Below are 22,728 nucleotides of genomic sequence, written 5' to 3' on the forward strand. Positions count from 1 at the left end.
AGATTTCCATTTTCAATGTATTCATGTGTTTAGGATTCCTCTGTGATAGTCAAAGAAGAAAGAAGAGATCAGAACTTGATGGTGACTGGAAGAATTAAGATGAATATAATGGGAGGTTCACAGAAACACGATTTTTTTCAACAGATGTGCAGTATTTCCCATCTATAAAATCAGAGGCATTTAGACTCCACAGACTCATAAACTCACCTCTACCTCTTTCAGAGGTAACGGCAGAGCCTGGAAGATATATATGGATGATCCTATTTCCTGTGGATGATCTGTCTAGAACCAGCTGCAGTCAAATACTTTTCTGAGCACACCGAAATATTTATTCTTCAGGATGTGTTCCAAAACAATGAGTTATTCCCTGTCTGTCTTGGCCCTAGAGCCCATGATCATTTTCAAACTGTCTGAATGAAAGAATGAGACTTTGAAGTCTCAGCTGTCAGGGTTTAATCTGGCCCGTTTTATTCTGCTGTCCTGGTCAGTCAAATGACAGAAACCTATGGTGATGTCTCTCTTTTTCTCCTCCATGTGTTCCGAAGGGAAGTCCTGGTCTGTGGCTAGTACTTGTCGAACAGTCATGTTAACACGAGCAGTTTTCAAGTAGTTGGCACACACCTGCCAGTCCTCCATAGAACAGGGCTCCACCACTGATCCCCTGGGGAGGACAGCTGGGAGAGGTGTGTCTAGGCAATGAGGCAGGCCTTTTCCCTCAGGGCTTGGAAGCACACGAGGGACTGCATGGTTTAACAGGCGGCTGAAACCTGACATTACCATTATGTCACCACTGTGCATAAACATGGCTGTGGGGGCTTCATCTCTTTTGAGACCTCCAAGGAGAAAGATGGCAGACTGTCCAAAACTATAAAAAAAATAATAATAATAAAAAAAACAGCAAGGTTTTGTTAGTAGTCATAGTGGTAAAAGTTATTACATTATTTATACTTCCTTTTTGAATGTTCCTCTTTTGGCTTGTCTCTGCATCACTAAACCATGATCTGCTATCTATAATTGAATTTTTTCCCCCCAAGTGTTGAGACTGAGCACAGGGCCTTTCACATGCTATTGGAAATGCACATTTTATGACAGGGATTGGGTCTGGGTTTACACAGAAACTTGCAATCCTGCCTTAGCCTTCTAAGAAGCTGGGATTAAAACCACGTACCCCGTATCTGGCTATTTATTAGCTACACTCATGATTGCACAAATGTACTGGAAAATAAAATTTGGTGCAGTAAATGAACAAATTATCCATAAACTTTATCAATGAATCTTTGGACTTTTTTTCTCCCCTTTTTGGGTCATGGGACTCGAACTCGGCCTGAGCTGTTCACCTCAAGGCTTCCACCCTACCCTGGAGCCACAGCCCAACTTCTCGTTTTTTAGTGATTAACTGGAGATAAGAGTCTCAAGGTCTTTAGTGCCTGGGCTGGCTTTGAACCTTCATCCTCAGATCTCAGCCGCCTGAGGATTACAGGTGGGAGCCACCTCACCTGGCTAAACATTTAAACATATGTTCTTTTTTTTTAGTCGGTCATGGGGCTTAAACTCTGGACCTGGACACTGTCCCTGAGCTCTTTAACTCAAGGCTAGCATTCTACCCTTTGAGCCACAGCGCTGCTGAATCTTTGGACTTTCTTGTCTAGGCTGGTTTTGAACCGCAATTTTCAGGTCTCAGCCTCCTGAGTAGCTACGATTACACGTGTGAACTACAGGCAGATAGCTATATTAATGCATTTTTTAAGATTCAGTATTTCAATACAATGTTTTGAATCTGTTACTACATTACTATGTGTAAGATATTTTCTTCATTGAAATACTAGTAATCGTTGGAAAAATTTGCTCCATATTTGCTCCAAAAAGGCTGTTTGTCTTTTGGCCTTCTATTTGTCTATCCACAAAATACTAATAATGCCTTTCATTATCAAAAACATAACCATATGTCTTAAAAGACTTAAGGCTGGGAGTTTGGCCTAGTGGTAGAGTGCTTGCCTAGCATGCACGAAGACCAGCGTTCGATTCCTCGGTACCACATACATAGACAAAGCTGGAAGAGGTGCTGAAGCTCAAGTGGTAGAGCTCTAGCCTTGAGAAAGTCCAAGGTCAGCGTGTTCAGGCCCTAAGCTCAAGACCAGGACTGGCAAAAAAAAAGACAGTATTTCTCAGCACGAGTAGCTAATGTCTATAATCCTAGCTACCCAGGAGTCTGGAATTTGAGGATTGTGGTTCAAATCTAATCTGTGCAAGGAAGCCCATGAGACTCATCTCCAATTAACCAGCAAAAAGCCAGAAATGGAGGTGTAGCTCACAGATAAGGAACAGCACCTAGAACCTATGTTCTCATACTTGGGGGTGGGGGGAAGGGAGGGAGAAGTTAGTCTTACAGAAAGAGTAACTGTAACTACTCTGAAAAGGTTAGGTGAATTTTATTTTATGATACATTGTTAAGATGATCTATCCACAGTAATGGGCCAAGAGTTTGTCCTAATGGTAAGAGTGCTTGCCTAGTAAGCACAAAGACCCAGGTTTGATTCCTTGGTATCACATACATAGAAAAATCTGGAAGTGGTGTTGTGGCTCAAGTGGTAGAGCTCTACCCTTGAGAATGGTCAAGGACAGTGCTCAGACCCTGAGTTCAAGCCCCAGGACTAGAAAAAAAAAAATAGAACAAACCATCATTCTTAGCTGGGCACGGTGGCTCATGCCTGTAATCCTAGCTACTCAGGAGGCTGAGATCTGAGGTTCGCACTTCAAATCCAGCCAGGGCACTAAAGTTCATGAGATTCTTATCGCCAATTAACCGCTAGAAAACCAGAAGAGGGGCTGTGGCTCAAGGGGTAGGGTAGTAGCCTTGAGATGAACTTAGGGACAATGTCCAGGCCCAGCAGTAGGGCGGTAGCCTTGAATTGAAGAGCTCAGGGACAGCGCCCAGGCCCAGGGTTCAAGCCCCACGACAGACCAAAAAAAAAAAAAAGTCCACAGTGAAAGAGTCCAGCTATTTGAAAAAATTCAGGGCTGAGAGTTTGGTCTAATGATACAGTGCTTGCCTAGCATGCACAAAGACCCAGGTTCATGTCCTTGATAACACATACATAGAAAAAACTGGAAGTAGTGCTAGCTCCAGGCCTGCCCCACTCCCCGGATTCAGTCCTGAGCTTGAGCACTTCCTTGGGCTTTCTCAAGGCTAGAGTTCTACCACTTGAATCACAGTACCACTTGCCTAGGCAAGCATTCTACAGTTAGGCCAAACTCCTGGCCCATGACTGGCTTTTTAAAAATTTAATGTTGGAGTTGGGTGGTACATATCCATAATTCTAGCTAGTCAGGAGGCTGAGAATTGAGGATCACAGTTCAAAGACAGCCTGGGCAGGAAAGTCTATAATACTCTTACCTGCAATAAGCTATTCAGAAAAAACCTGAAGTGGTGTTGTGGCTCAAGTGCTAGCTTTGAGTAAAAATAAGGAACAGTGCCCAGGCCTCATGTTCAAGCCCCAGGACTGGCAAAAGAAAAAAAGATGTTGGGCCAGGTGCTGGTGGCTCAGACCTGTAATCCTACCTACTAAAGAGGATGAGATCTGAGCATCAAGGTTCAAAGCCAGCTTGGGTAGAAAAGTCTGTGCGATACTCCAATTAATTATTAAAAACGCTGGAAATGGAGCTGTGACTCAGTGTAAGTGGGCTAGCCTGTAGCACAAAAGCTCAGGGACAGCACTCTGGCCCTCAGATCAAGCTCCAGTCAGAAAACAAGAAAAAAAACGATACAAAGTAACTCAAACTTCCCTGGAAGGAACTTACCTGAATGATAGCAGGGGTTTGGAATGATCTAGCTCAGACCTGTCCACGTGGATTCCCAGTGTGGAGTCTAAGCGGTAGTAATTCAGGATCCCTGCTTCAGCTCGGAAACCCTGAAACCCACAGGCAGCAGCTACTTGCTCTGAGAGGAAAGCCAAGTCAGGAGGGAAAGGTGTATAATGATCTGCTGAGTATTTCTTTGGTAAAAGTAGAGAAAATAAGAAAATAAATAATAATCTTAGGAACATAGGAAAACTGTGGCACAAAATTAATTTACCACACTTTAAAATCCTCCAACTCAAAAACTAACATTAACATAGCATTGTCCATTTAACCCTTCTTGAGGCAGTCAGTAATTCAACAATGAACATTCAAAATACTGAAAAATATGGCAAGCACTGTGCTATGTAGTAATAAATTACACAAATTCATCTGCATGGAGTCTAGACGACCCTCCAGTACTCTTTAATGCTGAGGAGGATAGTTCTCTTGGGTAAAAAAACTGCTACAAACTGCTGGAGTTGGCAGCAGTCAATCTGATGAGATGATATGCTCAAAACATCTGAATTGGCTAGGAATGTGGCTTAGTGGTAGAGTGCTTGCCTAGAAGGCTACAGGCCTTGGGTTCAATTCCTGAGTACCACATAAACAGAAAAAGCTGGAAATGGTGTTGTGGTTCATGTGGTAGAGTGCTAACCTTGAGCAAAAGAAGCTTAGAGACAATGCCCAGGCCCTGTACTCAAGCCTCAGGACTGGCAAAAAAAAAAACAATTATATCAGAATTAAGTCTTATTTATAACCTTTGCGCACCGGCCATCTAGACTTTGAGTCTCAGTTTCACATGCAGAGGAGCTGAAGAGCTGAGAAGGCTGTGTTAAACAGGCAGTGATGACCCTCTTCATCCCCCCATCCTCCCACATCTGACTCTGCTCTCACCTCTCTTTCTTCCCTAGGTTAACCTCAAATCTGATCAGAAAATCCATTTTGTCTCAAGCTCCCTTAGTGCCTTCTTATAATTCAGTTGGGATAACAAGTCTCAGAGCTGGACAGATGGAATTTAGCTAGAAGTGAGCTTTTAACTTCAACCTTTTTTTTTTAAAACAATTTTTACTTTTCATTTCTTTAGTAAAAAGGCTAACTTTGAGGTCCACTGGACCAACAATAACAAATAAAATTATCGTTGCAAGCAATAGCTAACCTTTTTATACTAAATGCCTTTGAGTGCTCAACATAGTCAAGAACTGCAGCAATCACTCTACAATAAATTAATCTCTTAATTTTTATATCCACCTGCTGAGGCAGGCATTGTCAAATACAGGATTCAGACACCGACTGCCTAACCCAGAGAAAAATCACATGGCTTGTTCCTTGAATAGTTTCCTAATGAACCTGTGGTATAAAAAGCATATCTCAGCCAGGTGTGGTGGCTCCTACCTGTAATCCTAGCTAGCAAGGAGGCTAAGATCTGAGGATCAAGATTCAGAAGACTAAAGACTGGGCACTAAAAACTGTGAGACTCTTACCTCCAATTAAATACTAGAAAACGGGAAGTGGGGCTGTGGTTCAAGGGTCGGGTGGTAGCCTTGAGCTGAAGAGCTCAGGGGCAGTGCCCAGGCCCAGAGTTCAAGCCCCGTGATCCACCAAAAAAAAAAAAAAAGCATATCCTAGGTCCAGGAGTGTGGCTTAGTAGTAGATAAGTAGTAGAGAGTAGAGTGCTTACCTAGCATGCACCAAGTCCTGGGTTTGATTCCTCAGTATCACATACACAGAAAAAAAAAAAAAAAAAAAGCTGGAAGTGATACTGTGGCCCAAGTGGCAGAGCTCTAGTCTTGAGCAAAAGTGCTCAAGGACAGTGCCCAGGCCCTACATGATTTGCAACAGTTATTTAGTGAGAAGGATTGACTAAAACAATGGAGTTTTTCAAGACTAAATGCTTAGTAGGTAGAGGAGGTAGTCTATACCCACATGTTTTCTTCCATTTTTTTTTTCTCAGTCCATAAAATTTATTTTATTCCAGGAAGACATCCTATGAAAATAAGCAGCCAACAAATTCTAAACAATAATGGAACAGAAGTGGTAGTTGAGACTTGCTCTTAAAAGCAGTAAGAGGTGGGTGCTGGTGGCTCAGACCTGTAATCATAGCTACTCAGGAGGCTGAAATCTAAAGATCACAGTTTGAAGCCAGGCCAGGCAGAAAAGTTATCTCCAATTAACCACTCAAAAACCAGAAGTGGGGCTGTGGCCCAAAGTGGGAGAGTGCTAGCCTTTAACAAAAAGAGCTCAGGGACAGAGCCTAACTCACCCCTCACAAATAGTAAAGAAATATGGATATTCCTGAATCTGTACATTTTGAGAAAGCATTGACAGATAATACTCTGAAGACAAAATTTTCTCTTAACAATTATTCATTCTTCTAGATAGTAAGTGAAGTTATTTACATGTGAAGATCTATAAATTTATTTATTTACTTGTCTAGCTTTTAGATTTATCTTAGTTTTTAGAGAAGGGCCTCACTGTGTTGTTAAGGCTGGCCTCAAACATTTTTTTTTTTTTTGGCCAGTCCTGGGGCTTGAACTCAGGATTTGAGCACTGTACTTGAGCTTACTCAAGGTTAATGCTACCACTTGAACGATAGCACCACTTCTGGCTTTTTCTGTGTATGTGGTACCAAGGAGTCAAACCCAGGGATTTGTGCATGCTAGGCAAGTACTCTACCACTAGTGTACACTCCAGGCCCTGGCATCGTAATTTCGACCCTTCCAAGTTATAGGATTCTAAAATGAACTATAATAACTGGCTCCTAAAGAGAAACTTCAAAACAGGAAATCAATGAGACATCTTTTCAAAAATAGTTTATACTCTACATTGTCTCTGTTGTTATGGTCATACTTTAAGAAGTACATAAGTGGAAAACAAAAGAATTTTAAAACCCTGGATACCTTGCTGTCCCAGTTATAATGGTATCCTAAGGTCACCCAGCGCAGTTTCTCCAGTAAACTTCGTGGTTGTCGTTTGTTCATTTCTTTACACCTATAGAGGTTGGCAAGAAAATAGAGTTTATTCATCTTACATAGTAGAAACAGCACTATGTATGGATGGTGGAGTCTATAATTTAGTATACTCTCGTATAATCTGTTAGCCAAAATTCGGTAGGGGAAACAAGAACAGATAAATGAGGTGAATAAGCATAGGTCAGCAGTAAAAAAATATTGGCATTTTTAATTTCTGATTTTAATTTCTAAATCTTCTGCTGAATGGGATTAACTTTAAATGTTAAAACTCTAGAATCTCAGTAATGATACAACAAAAATAAGAGAAAAGAAAAATAGAAACATGATAACATTAGATCTATCTATGGGAAACGAGCCCAATGTATTGTGGTCAATGTTAAATATCTAGGGGATCCTCAATTTGGCCTTCTAAAAATGGAGGATGACTAATCACAGTTATTATGACTATAATGATGGTGGCTTCCCAGAATTGCAGGTTGGGAAAAAAAGCCTGGCAAAATATATAGAATAAAATTTACAAAAAACCTGGTTTAATATGACTTTTTAAACCCTGTTTAACATAGCTTAGAAAATTGAGACTTAGCTAGCAATTAAAGCATAACTGAAATTTATTTGATTTCTGTCATTCTATTGTCCAAACCTTAAGTTAGGAGAGAGATACTCTTTCTGAAATTATATCTTGTCTTATCTATTTTTTTTTTTTTTTTTGCCAGTCCTGGGGACTGAAATCGGGGCCTGAGTACTTGGGCTTTCCCCAAGGCTACCACTTGAGCCACAGTACCACTTCCAGCTTTTCTATATATGTGGTACCAAGGAATCGAACTAGGGTCTTCGTGCCTCATAGACAAGCACTGTACTAGTAGGCCAAACTCCTGGCCCCACTTTTCCTTTTCTTTTTCTTTTTTTAAAAGAGGAAGCCTGGGTAGGGAGTTTGGCCTAGTGGTAGAGTACTTGCCTAGCATGCACGAAGACCCAGGTTCAATTCCTCGGTACCACATACATAGAAAAAAGCCAGAAGTGGTGCTGAGGCTAAAGTGGTAGAGCTCTAGCCTTGAGAAAGTCTAAGGTTAGGTGCTCAGGCCCTGAGCTCAAGCCCAAAACTAGCCAAAAAAAAAAAAAAAAAAAAAAAAAAAAGGAAGCTTAACCAAGATTTGTTTTAGTTTATTTTATTGTCAGGATAATGTATAGAGGGGTTACAGTTACATTCATTAGGTAGTAGGTGCATTACTTCTTGCAAATTGATACCCCTTCTCATGTTTTTGCCCCTGTTTTTCTCCCCCAAATCCCTTCCAATCACCTTGTTTTCCCCCCTTCCCTTCCCTATTTCAAATAAACAGATAAACATATATACAATATAATTAACCAAATTTTTGTCTAAAAAAAATCCCAGCTGGCTGGGAATGTGGCTCAGGTGATAGAGTGCTAGCCCCAAGCAAAAGAAGCTCAGTGACAGTCCCTTGGCCCTGAGTTTAAGCCCCAGGACTGGCAGGGTAAAAAAAAAAAAAAAAAAAAAAAAAAAAAAAAAATCCAGCTGTTTAATACAAAGAGAGGACTCCTTTAAGGAATTTGTGCTGGGACAAGAAAGGGCACATTTGAAGTTTAAGAAGAAATGAGGAGAAATAGGCAGTAAAGTTCTAGTAATGGATTGAACATCACGGACTTGGAGAGGTATGAGAGAGCTCAAAGTTATCTATCTCATCAGTAAAGCTGTGACAGAGAAGAATTATATATGACATGAAAGAATAGCCAGTAAGCTGAGTGCCTGTGGTTCACATCTGTAATTCTAGCTACTTAGGAGGCAAAGATCTGAGGATTGTGGTTCAAAGCCCACCTGGACAGTAGTCTGTGAAACCCTTATCTCCAATTAGACACCAAAAAGACAAAAGTGGAGCTGTGGCTGGAGTGGTAGAGTGCTAATCTTGAGCAAAGAAGCTTAGTCAGTACCTAGGTCCCGAGTGCAAGCTCCAGGACTGGCACAAACAAATAAACAAAATCCTTGAAAACAAAAGAATGACCAGCATTTAAATTGGTGGTAATGGCCACATAAGGCAAAAGTGAAGGCTTTCCTGGAAGCCCATACTCAAGTAGCCCTCATCCTGATGTTTACGCTGTCTTCTATAGTTTGTAAGTTGAGAAGGACATCATGACACAGACATCTATCAAGACCAGTATAGATAGTTCAAAGGAAAGGAACAAAACACTGATTTATTTAAGACAGGGGTACCTAAGAGAGACAGTTAATCTATTATTCTTTCAAAGAACTATGAAGATGGCCACTGGATTTTGAGAGGGCCCACACCACTGTCTCACTGATAAGAGTAGTTCAGTATATCGGGCCGGGAGTTTGGCCTAGTGGTTAAAGTGCTTGCCTAGCATGCATGAAGACCCGGGTTCGATTCCTCGGTACCACATACATAGAAAAAAGCCGGAAGTGGTGCTGAGGCTCAAGTGGTAGAGCTCTAGCCTTGAGAAAGTCCAAGGACAGTGCTCAGGCCCTGAGCTCAAGCCCAGGACTGGCAAAAAAAAAAAAAAAAAAAAAAAAAAAAAAAAAGAATAGTTCAGTATAATCTGACCGCGTACGAATGTGCGAATGTGGAGTTTATATTAATGCCTGTGTTTCTTCTGGGAGTATGCAATTTTGTCGTGTGTTAGGAAGAAACTGCCTATGTGGCCAGTTTCTAGTAAAGTCTGGGCACTGAGCTTCTTCAGTGGATATGCCACAGATGTGCATCACAACTCACTCATGACTAGGAAATCAAGCATGCACAACAAAATCAGCAAAGGACAAAACAGCATAGAACAAGTCTGGGGAAAACCAGATGTGAGCTCTCCCTATGAAACCACTCAGCATGAGCTTAATTTCCCTAGCCATGAACTGTTTCCTTCTCTTTCCCTCACTCTTTTATAGCCCTGATATCAAACCCAGAGCTTCATATACGTTAGGCAAGTGCTTATCACCTTTCTACCACTAGCCAGCCTTTTGATTTTTCTGACTACTACACCCATAAACATTTAGAAGATCAACTGAGACAGGCAAGAGTAAAAAGGAGAATATGCTCAATTAAAAAAAAAATCACTTTTACTTCTTTGATACCTCTACTCTACCAGGAAGAATTATTTCCTTCTCTGTTGCTACAGTTTTGTTGTTTTTTTTTCTCCTAACCTCATTGTAAGCTTCTGAGCTCTATTATATTTCCGTAGATAATGAATTTTTGTTACTGACGTTCAAGGAGAGTGTTACATTAAGCTTTGTGTCTCTATTGCCTTGTATCATGCTTAGTAGCCAGTGAGTATTTTTTTGGGGGGGGAGGGTCATGAGGCTTGAAGTAGGCCTGGGCACTATCCCTGAGCTCTTAAGCTGAAGGCTACCACCCTACCCTTGAACCAAGCTCCACTACCTGTTTTCTAGAGGTTAACTGGAGATAAGAGTCTCAGGTCCTTTTGTGCCCAGGCTGGCTTTGAACCTTGATCCTCAGATCTCAGCCTCCTGAGTAGCTAGGATTACAGGTGTGAGCCACCTCGTCTGGCTCCCACTATTTGTAGAATGCATAAATGGTTGTGGAAACAACATGAAGGTTCAAGTAACTGTTCTCCCAGGACCAATAACTGACATAGCATAAGACAGGTAGCAGCATCAGCGTGATTTAGGAAAGTAGAACTATCAATGATACTCTTCACTATGACACTAGAAGTCTTTAAACAACTTGCTTTTACGTAGAACAAAAAGAATGAAGCTGAATAAAAATGGAGAATTTGATGATTAATGTGGATGAACTCAACATTTAAGTTCTGATAAATGGATTGTAAATGGATTTCAGTTTATTATAACTGTCAAAGCATCTATCCAAATGTTCAAATGTTCTCAGGGAAAGAATACAACTGTGCTGCCTTGTATGGAAATGAGACAGACAAAACCCAGGATGTTGTTTTTGGGTTTTTTTGGTCAGTTCTGGGGCTTGAACTCATGGGCATCATCCTTGGGCTTTCTCAAGGCAAGTGTTCTACCATTTGAGCCACAGCACCACCCAGAACTTTGTGTACACTAGCAGAGCACTCTACCGCTAGGCCACATTCCCAGCCCTCATTGTGCTCTTTTAGAATAGTTTCTCCAAAGATCTGTGATGATCTGATCAGTGTATTAGCTCTCAGTCTTAGGAAAGACTTACCTCAGAAACTCTTTGCTCTGTTCCCACACATCTTGGGTCTCTTGTTCAGTCATGTGCTTGTCCAGGTTACATACATTAGGTTTCTGTGAGTATAACTTAAGGCACTGCTTTACCCAGTGCCATTGGTACCCTGGGAGGAAGGGGTTTGGGATAAAAATAAATCCTATACAAAAGATGGGTAGAAAAAAGAAAGGCAAATTCTCTGTTATTCTGTCATTCACTCTCTATACCCTTTAAATTATGCTCAAGTTAATGAAAAGTTAGGTTCTGATCATCAGGCACCTACTCCTATGCAAATATCCCTGGCTTTTTGAAGAGGCACAAATATCCCATTAACAACTGCAAACTGTTTTATCTCAAAGCCAATTCTAGAAGTCAAAGTGCCAAAAGTCAACTTTCTAATACAGTCATCCAAGACTTTAGAATTAGGTGATAGAGGCAGGAAAACTGAAAGTTTGAGGTCAACCTGGGCTACACAGTGAAAACTTACCTAAAAAATAAACAGTTCTAAGAACTCATGGCTAGTGGTGGAGTGCTTGCCTAGCATTCATGAAGACCCGGATTTGATTCCTTTCCATATACATAGAAAGTGGTGCTGTGGTTCAAGTGGTAGAGCACTAGTGCCTTGAGAAAACCCAAGGACAGTGCTCAGGCCCTGATTTCAAGCCCGAGGACTGCTCAAAAAACATAAGAATGAAAAGCAAGTAGTAAAGAAAAAGGCCAAGACTCAAACAAAAACAACTTTGGTTTTAGTGTCCTACTCTTCCCGTCATTTTGAATTCAACTTAAATATAAAATAACAATAAAGTGGTAGAGTGCTAGCCTGGAACAAGAACAGATCAAGAACAGTGTTCAGGCCCTGAGTTCAAGCTTCAGGTATACTGGCTGGCACACATACACACACACATACACACACAATAATATCTCTGAAAGTATTAGTTTAAGTGATTTTTTTTTTTTTTTTGGACAGTCCTGGGGCTTGATCTCAAGAGCCTGGGAATTGTCCTTGGACACTTTTTGCTCAAGACTAGCACTTTGCCACTTGAGCCACAGTCCATCTCCAGCTTTTTCTGTGTATGTGGTACTGAGGAATTGAAGCCAGGGCTTCGTGCATGCTAGGCAAGCACTCTACCACTAGGCCAAACTCCCGGCCCAAGAGAATAGTTTTGATTTAGCTCAAGCATGTACAGTGGTAGAAAGCTAAGCATACCACATGTATAGTCTAATGTGAAGTTCATAATTACGGTGGTTACTTTTTTTTTTGGCCAGTCCTGGGGCTTGAATTTATTAACTATAATTATCCTTTCAAAAGTTTATAGTCTTGATAGCAAGTTTTAAGCTGTTATGCTATTTAGCAATTTGTCTGGCATGATACTTATGCATTATTTTATTATTTAAAGCAATTTTTTTCTGGCAAAGTAGATGTACGGATGTATTCTGTGCCAGGGAGTCCAGACTCAGTATCTATTTTAATTTTTATTTGTTACACCCCTTCCTGCCACATAAAGACAGGTAGCACTGACTCTTGTTCTTCAATTAAAACAATGGAAACAATTTAAGGTGTGCTAGGGAGTGGAGTGGAATATTTATGTGATTACTTTTCTCATTTGTCTATTATGTATACATATATATATATATTCTTTTAATTTGTTTTTTGCTCACAGTTTCTTTTGTGAAATTAAGAGAAATAAATGAGTAATTTCATTTACTCTGAGGGCAAGGGCACTTACCAGGATAGCCTTCAAGTCCATATGCTCGCCACTTGCTTACTGGCTGAAGCCCTGCTCTGTGTGCATCATGCTCACTGACTGAGGACACACTTAGCTGAGACCTAACCACCTGGTAGGAAAGAAACAGAGAAAGGTTAAGGCTGTTTTGTAGGTCAACCTAGGAACTTCAGATCTCTAAAGTCATTTCTGGTATGGGGTAAAACTAAAAGTCTTATGCCTAAAATCTTAATCTTAGCTCCACCACTTGATGTAGGGCTTTTTAGATGAGTCACCTAATTTCCTAGAAAGCCTCAGTTTCTTCATCTGTATTCTAACACACATTATGCAGACAAAACTAACATAAGTTGAAACAGGAAAATTAATATCAGACTTATTCTGATTTGCTAAATTACCTTTTTCTATGAGACATACCCTAATGACTTAACAGGACTCAATGAAAGGTGTGTTGCATTGGGTGATTCCCATTGACAATGCTACTTATGTGCCAGATTGTTAAGTATCACTTTCTCCACTACTTTCATCAGATGCATTGTTATGACAACTTCTCTAATTTGCTTTTAGTCTTTTGAGCTGAGGAGGTCAACTTTTCACATACTCAACATATAATGTGTGTTTAGTGCTGACTGCTTTGGGTACTTTGCCAGGCACATCATGTCCCATCTTCAAGAGGCTCACATTCTACAAACTATCAATGCATTACTGGAAAATGGAGCTGAATTAGGGTCTTACCAGGTTTTGTGAGTCAAGTGTTGTTATTTGCATGCAGACTTTTTACTGTTAGCCTGACACTTGAAAGGCATTTTGGCTTTCGAGTTCTAGACAAGTGTGGATTTATTGCAGTTTTACCGAGTGCTTTAAACTAAGCTTGGGCCTCATCTTGAGCATCGGTGGACAATACCAAGGGCCAATTAAGGGATTATATACATCCGCATTTGTAAAGCAAAATATAAAGAGAAATGGCAGCACAGTTGTTCTTCTTGTGTACTCCTTTCTTCCTACTATTTTTCAGATACCCCATTTTCAAAGAGAATATATGTATGTGCATTTAAGTGTGTGTGTGTGGGATTGTCTCAAAATTCCTCCATGGCTTGCTTCTCTGTAAAAGTCCCACAGGAGGCAGGGACCACTTGAAATCCACAACGGGTTAGTTAACCACGTAACTTTCAAGTTAGTCTCAAGTTTGGGGGGTTTTCGAGGTTTTTTTTTTTTTCTTCTTATTTTTATTTTTTTGCCAGTCCCGGGGCTTGAGCTCAGGACCTGAGTGAGCACTGTCCTTGGACTTTCCTCAAGGTTAGCACTCTACCACTTGAGCCACAGCCATGTGGTACCGAGGAATCGAACCCGGGGCTTCGTGCATGCTAGGGAAGCACCGTACTACTAAGGCCAAACTCCCGGACAGGTTTTTTTTTTTGTTTTCGTTTTTTGAGGGTACAGAACCTTATCCCCGTGTGCACGGAGGCGCAGGCGGCGGTGGCTCTCGCGGGAGAACGTCCCGGAAGCCCCGGCAGGAGGCGGGGCGCGGGGCGCGGGGCGGGGCGGGGCGAGGCGAGGCGCCCGGCGGTCAGGTCGCTTCCTCGTTCGGGCCCATACCTTAGAGGCACTAGGACCGGTGCCACGGGCTGCCGAGAAGTCGATGACCCCACCCAGGTCTCCAGTCCCGGGCCGGCTCTGCCTGTAGAAGCGGAAAAGTTTTCGAAAGGCGTCCTCTCCGGGTTCTGTCGTCAGCGTTGCCACAGGACCCGCGACGGCCGTCATCTTCCCCATTTCGGAGGCTGTCACATTTGACCCCGGAAGTAGATCTCCCAAGGGTTCTTCCGGGGTCGCGACGTGAGGTCACACGGATCTCCTCTTAAAGATGGCAGCCTCCGCCGTGAGAAATGCTATGGCGCTGCGCTCCGCCCTTGGTCGGCCGGTTGGTTTTGTCAGAAGAATTCCTTGGACCGTATCGTCTCGTAAGTGGTGGGCACACGGGAGGTACACGGTTCTCAGGCCCGAGCGATCTGCAGAGCCCTCTGGTTCCTGTGCAGGACTCCAGTCAGTCAGCTTGGTGGCCGCACCGGGCGGCCCAGTGTGCGCCTGCGCAGGCCCAGGGCCTTGGAGGGAAGTTTGTTTGCAGAAACGGACGTTCCCTGAGCTTTTGGGCCGCGAAATCACGGTTTGCCTCCTGCGATTCTGGACTGGGAAGGTTTGTTGATCACGTTGACACAGAGGGACTGTTTAGACCGCAGTTGTGGATCATGGGTGCAAGGTACTATAAAAGTGTAGCATTGGGGACAAAAGAACATGCCATGCGTAGTAGAGTGCTTGGCTTAGCTTGCGCGTAGACCCAGGTTCGATTCTATGGTACCACATACACAGAAAATGCCAGAAGTCTACCACTTAAGCCACAGCATCACTTCTGACTTAGTTTCCTTACTTGACGCAAAGCTTAATCTAGACAAGAATTGGTGAAATCCCACACCAACCTTGGTTTTTACCAGCTGTAGTTTTTTTTTTTTGGTCAGCCCTGGAACTTGAACTCTGGGCCTGTGGGCCTGGGCATTGTCTTGAGCTCTTCAGCTCAAGGCTACTGCCTTACCCCTTGAGCCACAGGGCCACTTCCGGTTTCCAGTGGTTAAGAGTCACAGTCTTTAGTGCCCGGCTGGCTTTGAACCGTGATCATCAAATCTCGGCCTCCTGAGTAGCTAGGATTGCAAGCGTTAGCCTCTGTACTCGGATGTTAAAGTCAGTCTTTGAGGCCTCATAAAGCTAGTACAATGTTTATACTTCAATAAACAATACTCAGTGAATGTTTCTGGCTGACTCTGGATAATTAGGACTACTGGCATTATGAAAGGAAGGGAGCTGGGTACCTGTGGCTCAGACCTGTCATCTTAGGTTCCTAACTACTTTGGAGGTTGAGATCTGAGGATCAAGCTTTGAAGGCAGCCAGAACAGACAAGTCCAGCTCTTATTTCCAGTTAACAAGCAAAAAGCTGGAAGTGAAGATGTGACTCAAGAGGTAGAGTACCAGCCTTGAGCAAAAAAGCTATGCAGCAGTGAGAGGCCCTGAGTTCAAACCGTAGTACTGTCACACACATACACAGAGAAAAAAAGGAAAAAAAAAAGGAATGGAACTATTGATAGGAATATTTATGGGAACTATTTATAGAACTATATGTAGGAGTCCACAGGGTAGGATTCAGTTTGCTGTACTGGAGAGTAACTGTGGGGCAGCAGTGGGAAATGACTGGAAGAGTAGATTTAACTTACTGTAAACTTTTAAGTTATGAAAGACCAACACTAAGTTAGGATTTTATTTGGAAATCTGTTATGTTACTGATAAAACCATGGGTAATAATCTTTTTATGATCCTTTTGTATGATCTGCTCACAAGGATTAAAATTCACATACTCACTATTCACTATGATGGAAACAATATTTGGTTAATATGAAGACTAGCCACTTCAGTGATTTATTCTTTTGTATTGCCAGCCCATCACCAAGTCTGCTACTTTATAGCAATGTAATCAGCCTGGTAGCTGCTTGCTCAGTCTTAAGGCCAAGGAAAAGCAGAATAGTTCCTGTCTATAAGAAATTTAGGGGCTGGGAGTGTAGGCTAGTGTTAAGAGTGCTTGCCTACTATGCATGAAGGCCTGGGTTCAATTCCTCAGTACCACATACTCAGAAAAGGCTAGACATGGTGCTGTGGCTCAAGTGGTAGAGCACTAGCCTTGATAAAGCCAAAGCACAGGGTTCAGACCCCAAGTTCAAGCCCCAGGACTGGCCAAAAAAAAAAAAAAAAAAAAAAATCTGGGGACAGCTGAGTGTTGGTGGCTTCCGCCTGTAATTCTAGCTAATCAAGAGACTCACATCTGAGGCTTGCAGTTCAAAGCTAGCCTGGGCAAAAAAGTCTGAGACTTTTATGTCCAATTAAACATCAAAAAAGCAAGAAGTTGGAGGTGGGAGTGTGGTCTAGTGGTAGAGTGCTTGCCTAGCATGCATGAAGCTGAAAGTGATGCTGTGGCTCAAATGGTAAAGCTTTAGCCTTGAGAAAGCCCAAGGACAGTGCCCAGGCCCTGAGTTCAAGCCCCAGGACTGGTAAAAGGAAAAACAGAAATCTGGGGACTCCAGGGCTCTTTGGGTTTTATGTCTAATCCGGGAGAGGGAACACAAAGTATAGTTTTTCATGTATCTTTTTTCCTTTGAACAGATGAGCTAAGAGAACACTTTGCGCAGTTTGGTAATATACGGAAGTGTACTGTACCTTTTGTAAGTATTATGTTTAGAAATTAACTATTAGGAGTTGGGGGATCTGTGATAGAGTACTTATCTAGCATGTACAGGGCACTGGGTTCAATTTCAGATTTTTAATTTTTAAAATAATGTTAAATTTTAAAGTGAAAACCAAATATACTAACATCTAACGGAATGAAGGTTTCTTACGGGTGGGAGGTGGTGGTGAGAGGGGTACCAATTAGCTGGATCCTCTGCTTGATATCTTACAGCTTTTTTTGTCTGTGTTGTAGTTTGCTTCATAAGAGGCTCAACTAAGGAGAGGTCGCTGCCTTTTTTTTTTTTTTTTGCCAGTCCTGGCTTGAACTCAGGGCCTGAGCATTGTCCTTGGACTTTCTCAAGGCTAGAGCTCTGCCACTTGAGCCGTAGAACCACTTCCTGCTTTTTTCTATGTATGTGGTACCAAGGAATCAAACCCCGGTCTTCGTGCATGCTAGGAAAGCACTCTACCCCTAGGCCTGGTCTTTGCCTTGCTTTTTTATCTTTGGGTTTTCAACTGGGAGCTACTTTCAGCTTCTCAGGAGCATCTTCAGTTCTTGGTGACCTGCCTTCTCTGCTCTCCCATACACCATGGCAACTTGATTTTTATTTTTATTTTTTTATTTTTATTTTTTGCCAGTCCTGGGCTTGAGCTCAGGGCCTGAGCACTGTCCTTGGACTTTCTCAAGGCTAGCACTCTACCACTTGAGCCTCAGCACCATTTCCGGCTTTTGTCTATGTATGTGGTACCAAGGAATCGAACCCGGGTCTTCGTGCATGCTAGGCAAGCACTTTAACCACTAGGCCAAACTCCTGGCCCCAAGCAACTTGATTTTTAGAGGCTTAGCTTTTCTAGTTCCTAAGAATTAGGAGGTAAGGGCAGGCGCAGCAGCTCACGTAATGTAGATACTCACGAGGCTGAGATGTGAGGATCATGGTTCAAAAGCCAGCCTGAGCCCTAAAGTCCGTGACACTCTTATCTCTGATTAACCATCAGAAAACCCAGGGCTCAAGAGGTAGAATGCTATCTTTGAGCGGAAGAGCTCAGGGACAGCGCTCAGACCCAGAGTTCAAGTCTCACAAGTGACAAAAAAAGTAATAATAGTAATTAGGAGGTAATAAGTACAATGCTTTGGCAACCATTTCCATTGACTATGACTGCATGTGGAAAGACAGGAATTCATTATTGGCAGAGGAAAAACAGGACTAACACTCTTAAGTTAGCCTTGAATATGGGAGGATAAATATGTACTAACACAGGTTAGTGACAATTGCTAATGTCTGTAGTCAGATTTTGGCAAATCTAAATGTTAGTATTTGGAGTTCATGAAAATTTCAAGTTCACAATTGACCTTATCGTTTATATTTTGAATTGTTAGGACAAAGAGACTGGCTTTCACAGAGGTCTAGGTTGGGTTCAGTTTTCTAAAGAAGAGGAACTTCAGAATGCATTACAACAAGAAAATCATATTATTGATGGAGTAAAGGTAAATTTTTTCCTATCTTATGACCTCTCTCATTCATCAATAAATAGGTCAGAAGTGTGGAATAACAAGGATCTTTGAGAAATTTATGCTCGGTAAGCTTTAATGCTTGTTAAAGAGTGGTGTAGATTCTAGAAGGTCTGGGAAGTATAGAAGACCTTTTGTGTTCCTGAGCTATGAGCTCAGAGCCTTATGTATGCTAAGATATACCCAACACCTAGAAGACCCTTAAATGGATAGCAAGGCATGCACATACACACACACACACCTACCCACCCATGGGGGGGGGGGGGGGTGTGTGTGTGTGTGTGTGTGTGTGTGTGTGTGTGTGTGTGTGTGTGTGTGTGTGTGTGTGTGTGTGTGTGTGTGTGTGTGTGTGTGTGTGTGTGTATACATATCACATAACTGTGTAAACTAATCCCGGCCAACCTGGGTTGAAGTCTTGGTTTTTCCATTTACTATGTGATCTCAGTTATATGGGCTTATAAATTTTTAACTAAAGTTCAGAATAAGAGACAAAGACAAATACTTAGCATTTCAGTTATTAGTCCTGAGTCCCTAATAAGAAGGATCTCATTGGGCACTGGTGGCTCAAACTGATAATCCTACCTACTTAGGAGGCTGAGACTCTTACTTCCAGTTAACCACCAAAAAGCCAGAAGTAAAATTGTAGCTCACTAGCCCTGAGTAAAAAAAGTGTGCAGATAGTATCTAGGCCATGAGTTTAAGTCCTAGGACCAGCACAGGAAGTGGGGGAGGAACGGGGGCTTAGGGGATGGGGTGAAGGGTGGTGGTGGTGTATTTTTATATCAAGTGGTACTATCTAGTTTTTGTTGCTGTTGTTGTTTTGGCCTGTCCTGGGGCTTGAACTCAGGGTCTGAGCATTGTCCTTGGTCTTTCTCAAGGCTAGGGCTCCTCCACTTGAGCCACATTACCACTTCCAGCTTTTTTTTCTATATATGTGGTACCGAGGAATCAAACCTGGGTCTTCGTGCATGCTAGGCAAGCACTCTACCACCAGGCCAAACTCCCAGTCCTGGTACTATCCATTTTTTTGTTTTGTTTTTGCCAGTCCTGGGCTTGAGCTCAGGGCCTGAGCACTGTCCTTGGACTTTCTCAAGGCTAGAGCTCTACCACTTGAGCCTCAGCACCATTTTCGGCTGTTTTCTATGTATGTGGTACTGAGGAATCGAACCCGGGTCTTCGTGCATGCTAGGCAAGCACTCTGCCATTAGGCCAAACTCCCAGCCCCGTACTATCCAGTTTTAATGTGTGTGTATGTGTTTTATAACCAACAGTGCCTTTTCTTAAAGTGCTTATTTGATGTTTCTCCCCCCAGGTACATATTCAACCTCAAAGACCAAAACTAGGGGATCAAACATCAGATGAAGAATAATATTTCTGAATATTTCTGAATATTATTCATTAAATAAAGCAAACATAAATGAGAATTTTGTCTAAATGTTTTTATTGGAAACAAATAGTTGCACTAAACAAGACTTTATTTTCCCCACTCCAAAGTAAAACAGCACAGTAGGGGGAAAATTCACTTGCTAGCACATTTCCAAAATGTGAATATCCTCAAATTGTAATTGGGGCAACCTCATTGATAAACAGTAATTCTTACACAAAATAGTACCCCCAGACTGCTAATGTCACACAAAAGGAAGTGGTCTTGACTGTGGGGGACTGGAGCAGGTATGTTCCCTAAGTGCCAAAAGGTGGGAAAAGCATAAACACAGCCCACTCTTTAAAAAAAGGAAGTAATTCAAAGTTGCATTTTCAATCCCCCATCTCATATAATAAAAAGTAGCACTGGGATCTGGCACCCAGATTTAGTTTTTATCCTGACCATTTATAAAGTGTACCCCCATGACTCACATCATTAGGGTTATGGACAAAGTTCATTGAATGGGAAGAGGAGTATCTATTCCTTTCTCCTCTTCTTGCCTTCATGTTCATGTTCCTTGGGTCGGCTGCTGTCTGAAGGTCTTTTAGAGCCACCGTGCTGTTTAGCTTCTTCCAAAAACTTGTCCAAACCAAAAGGATCTTCCTCAAACTGAACTGGTCCTTCTCGTCCTCTCTGCCTACGGTCTGAACCGGAAAACTCTTTGTCGGGAACAAACCTAGGGAAAAAGAGAAAGGATTATGAACTGTTTTTGTTTCACTGGTGTGAATACTGAGATAGGGCTGTGTGCCGTGTACAGTACCTGTTGGTCTTTATTCTGGCTTCTAGGTCATCACCATACATGTCCTTGTCCAGATTTTTACTGGGCCTGTAGATACTCTGGGCCATGTCTTTACCACCTCTCCAGGCTTGATCATAAACATTGTAAATTTCATCCTCTCCACCTGCAAATCCACTGTCCATGCCCTGTGGAAATATGGATGTAAAATAAATGCTTATTATCAAAAGGTGAATCTGATTACTTATGAGCAATAAAAACTTGTTCACTTATAGCTCCCATTAAAAAAACAAACCCTAGGGCCGGGAGTTTGGCCTAGTGGTTAAAGTGCTTGCCTAGCATGCATGAAGACCTGGGTTCGATTCCTCGGTACCACATACATAGATAAAAGCCAGAAGTGGTGCTGAGGCTCAAGTGGTAGAGCTCTAGCCTTGAGAAAGTTCAAGGACAGTGTTCAGGCCCTAAGCTCAAGCCCAGGACTGGCAAAAAAATAAAATAAAATAAAATAAATAAATAAATAAAAAAATAAAAAAACAAACCCAAATTCTGAAGTACAATTTTTAAAAAGATCTTCATTAAAAACCTCAACAGGATTCCTCCCTCTCCCTCCCCCCCCAACCCCCTCCTATCCTGGGGCTCAAACTTTTGGCCTGGACACTCCCTGAGTTCTTTTTTGCTCAAGGTTAGTGCTCTACTATTGAACTACAGCACCACTTCTGGTGTTTTTCATGATTAATTAGAGATAAGGTCTCACAGACTTTTTTGCCCAGGCCGGCTTTGATTAGGATTATGGGCCTGAGACATTAGCACCCAGCTAAGATTAAAAATAAATAAACCTTTTCAGGTCATGTTTAGGTCCTTAGCCAGAGGCTTAAACAAAGTACAAGTTTGTCTATGTTGACAAAGCATTACAACTGATGGATGTTACTATATAGCAGGTAACTGAAGCTTTGTTTTTATGAAATGGCAAAACATTTATCTGATGCCATTTAGAGTATAAATGCTATATTCCTTAACTTAGTGAGGATGCTATAGCAGAATATGGCTCTCAATGAAAAGTTTAAGTCAACAAGAAACAAAAGATTTTCATCAGTTTTAAAATATTTCATGCTCAATATTTTAACAGGGAATAGTCCTGAAAATATATCCTGACAATAAGTGGTCAGGATAAAAACCTTTGATTCTGAAGCTCAGTACCTAATAGTAGCTCATGTCTGTTACCGTAGCTACTCGGGAAGCTTGGATCTGGAGGATCATGGTTAACAACCAAAGTCTTCAGGACTCCCATTTCCAGTTAGCCAGCAAAAAACAAGGCTGAAGCTGGGTGCCACTGGCTGACTCACACCTGTAATTCTAGCTACTCAGGAAGCTGAGATCTGAGGATCATGGTTCAAAACCAACCTGAGCACGAAAGTCCATGAGATCCTTCTCCAATTAACCACCAGGAAACCAGAAGTGGCACTGTGCTTAAGTGGTAGAGTGCTAGCTTTGAACTGAAGAGCTCAGGGACAGTACCCAGGCCCAGAGTTCAAGCCCCATGACTGACCATAAGAAAAAAAAAAAGCAAGGCTGGAGATGTGGCTTAAATGGCAAACTGCCAGCTCCCAAAGTTCAAACTTTGATATGCCAAAAACCTAAGCAAAAACAACAACAACAAAACAGCAACAACAACAAAAAACATAAGAAGCTGGTACTGGTAGCTCAGGCCTAATCCTAGCTACTCAAGAGGCTGAAATGTGAGGATCATTGTTCAAAGCCAAATTAGGCTAGAAAGTCAGTAAGATTCTTATCTCCAATTAACCACCAAAAAAAAAGGCAGAAGTATATTAATTAATCGAGAACAAATTGTAGAACATCAAGAACCCCCATCAAGAAGCAAACATCTATAATTCACTAAACACAAAAGGGGAAAAAAGAGAGAGAAAGAAAGTTAGAAGTAAAAATAAATAACGACAATGGACACTGACCACCTCTCCATAATTTCCCTAAATATGAACGGGTTGAACAATCCAATCAAAAGACACAGAGCAGCAGACTGGATTTAGAAACACCACCCATCCATATGTTGCCACCAAGAGACCCACCTCACTGCCAAAGACAGA

The 22,728-nt window shown here is 41.9% G+C and overlaps 3 protein-coding genes across 4 annotated transcripts in view; 1 reads left to right on the top strand and 2 right to left on the bottom strand.

Annotated features, from left to right (window-relative positions):
- Positions 1-282: 282 nt before the first annotated feature.
- Positions 283-14,542, bottom strand: Alkbh1 (alkB homolog 1, histone H2A dioxygenase). 2 transcript variants are annotated; one of them, XM_090344611.1, is made up of 6 exons: positions 14,293-14,542; positions 12,703-12,811; positions 10,973-11,102; positions 6,735-6,825; positions 3,799-3,992; positions 283-865 (listed from the first exon to the last, which is right to left on the bottom strand). In XM_090344611.1, exons 1-6 carry the CDS (start codon positions 14,464-14,466, stop codon positions 439-441), a joined length of 1,125 nt encoding a protein of 374 aa, XP_090200737.1. In that variant the 5' UTR covers positions 14,467-14,542; the 3' UTR covers positions 283-438. The 2 variants fall into 2 exon arrangements, with proteins under 2 accessions (XP_090200737.1, XP_090200735.1); XM_090344609.1 differs by having other exon boundaries at positions 10,973-11,135.
- A 15-nt stretch (positions 14,543-14,557) lies between these two features.
- On the top strand, positions 14,558-19,891 carry Slirp (SRA stem-loop interacting RNA binding protein). Its single transcript, XM_090344612.1, has 4 exons — positions 14,558-14,654; positions 16,895-16,953; positions 18,336-18,443; positions 19,780-19,891. The coding sequence occupies exons 1-4, from the start codon at positions 14,558-14,560 to the stop codon at positions 19,834-19,836; spliced, it is 321 nt and encodes a 106-aa protein (XP_090200738.1). The 3' UTR covers positions 19,837-19,891.
- Positions 19,892-22,728, bottom strand: part of Snw1 (SNW domain containing 1) — a 37,352-nt gene continuing 34,515 nt past the window's right edge. The window contains exons 13-14 of the mRNA XM_090344616.1: positions 20,651-20,814; positions 19,892-20,566 (exon numbers count right to left, since the gene is read on the bottom strand). Of these exons, the coding sequence (XP_090200742.1) occupies positions 20,368-20,566; positions 20,651-20,814 (363 nt within the window). The 3' untranslated portion in view covers positions 19,892-20,367. The remainder of the gene's footprint in view (positions 20,567-20,650; positions 20,815-22,728) is intronic.

The sequence above is a fragment of the Megascapheus bottae genome, chromosome 14, assembly GCF_031878675.1.
Source record: "Megascapheus bottae isolate mThoBot1 chromosome 14, mThoBot2.hap1, whole genome shotgun sequence".
Classification (NCBI taxonomy): Eukaryota; Metazoa; Chordata; class Mammalia; order Rodentia; family Geomyidae; genus Megascapheus; species Megascapheus bottae.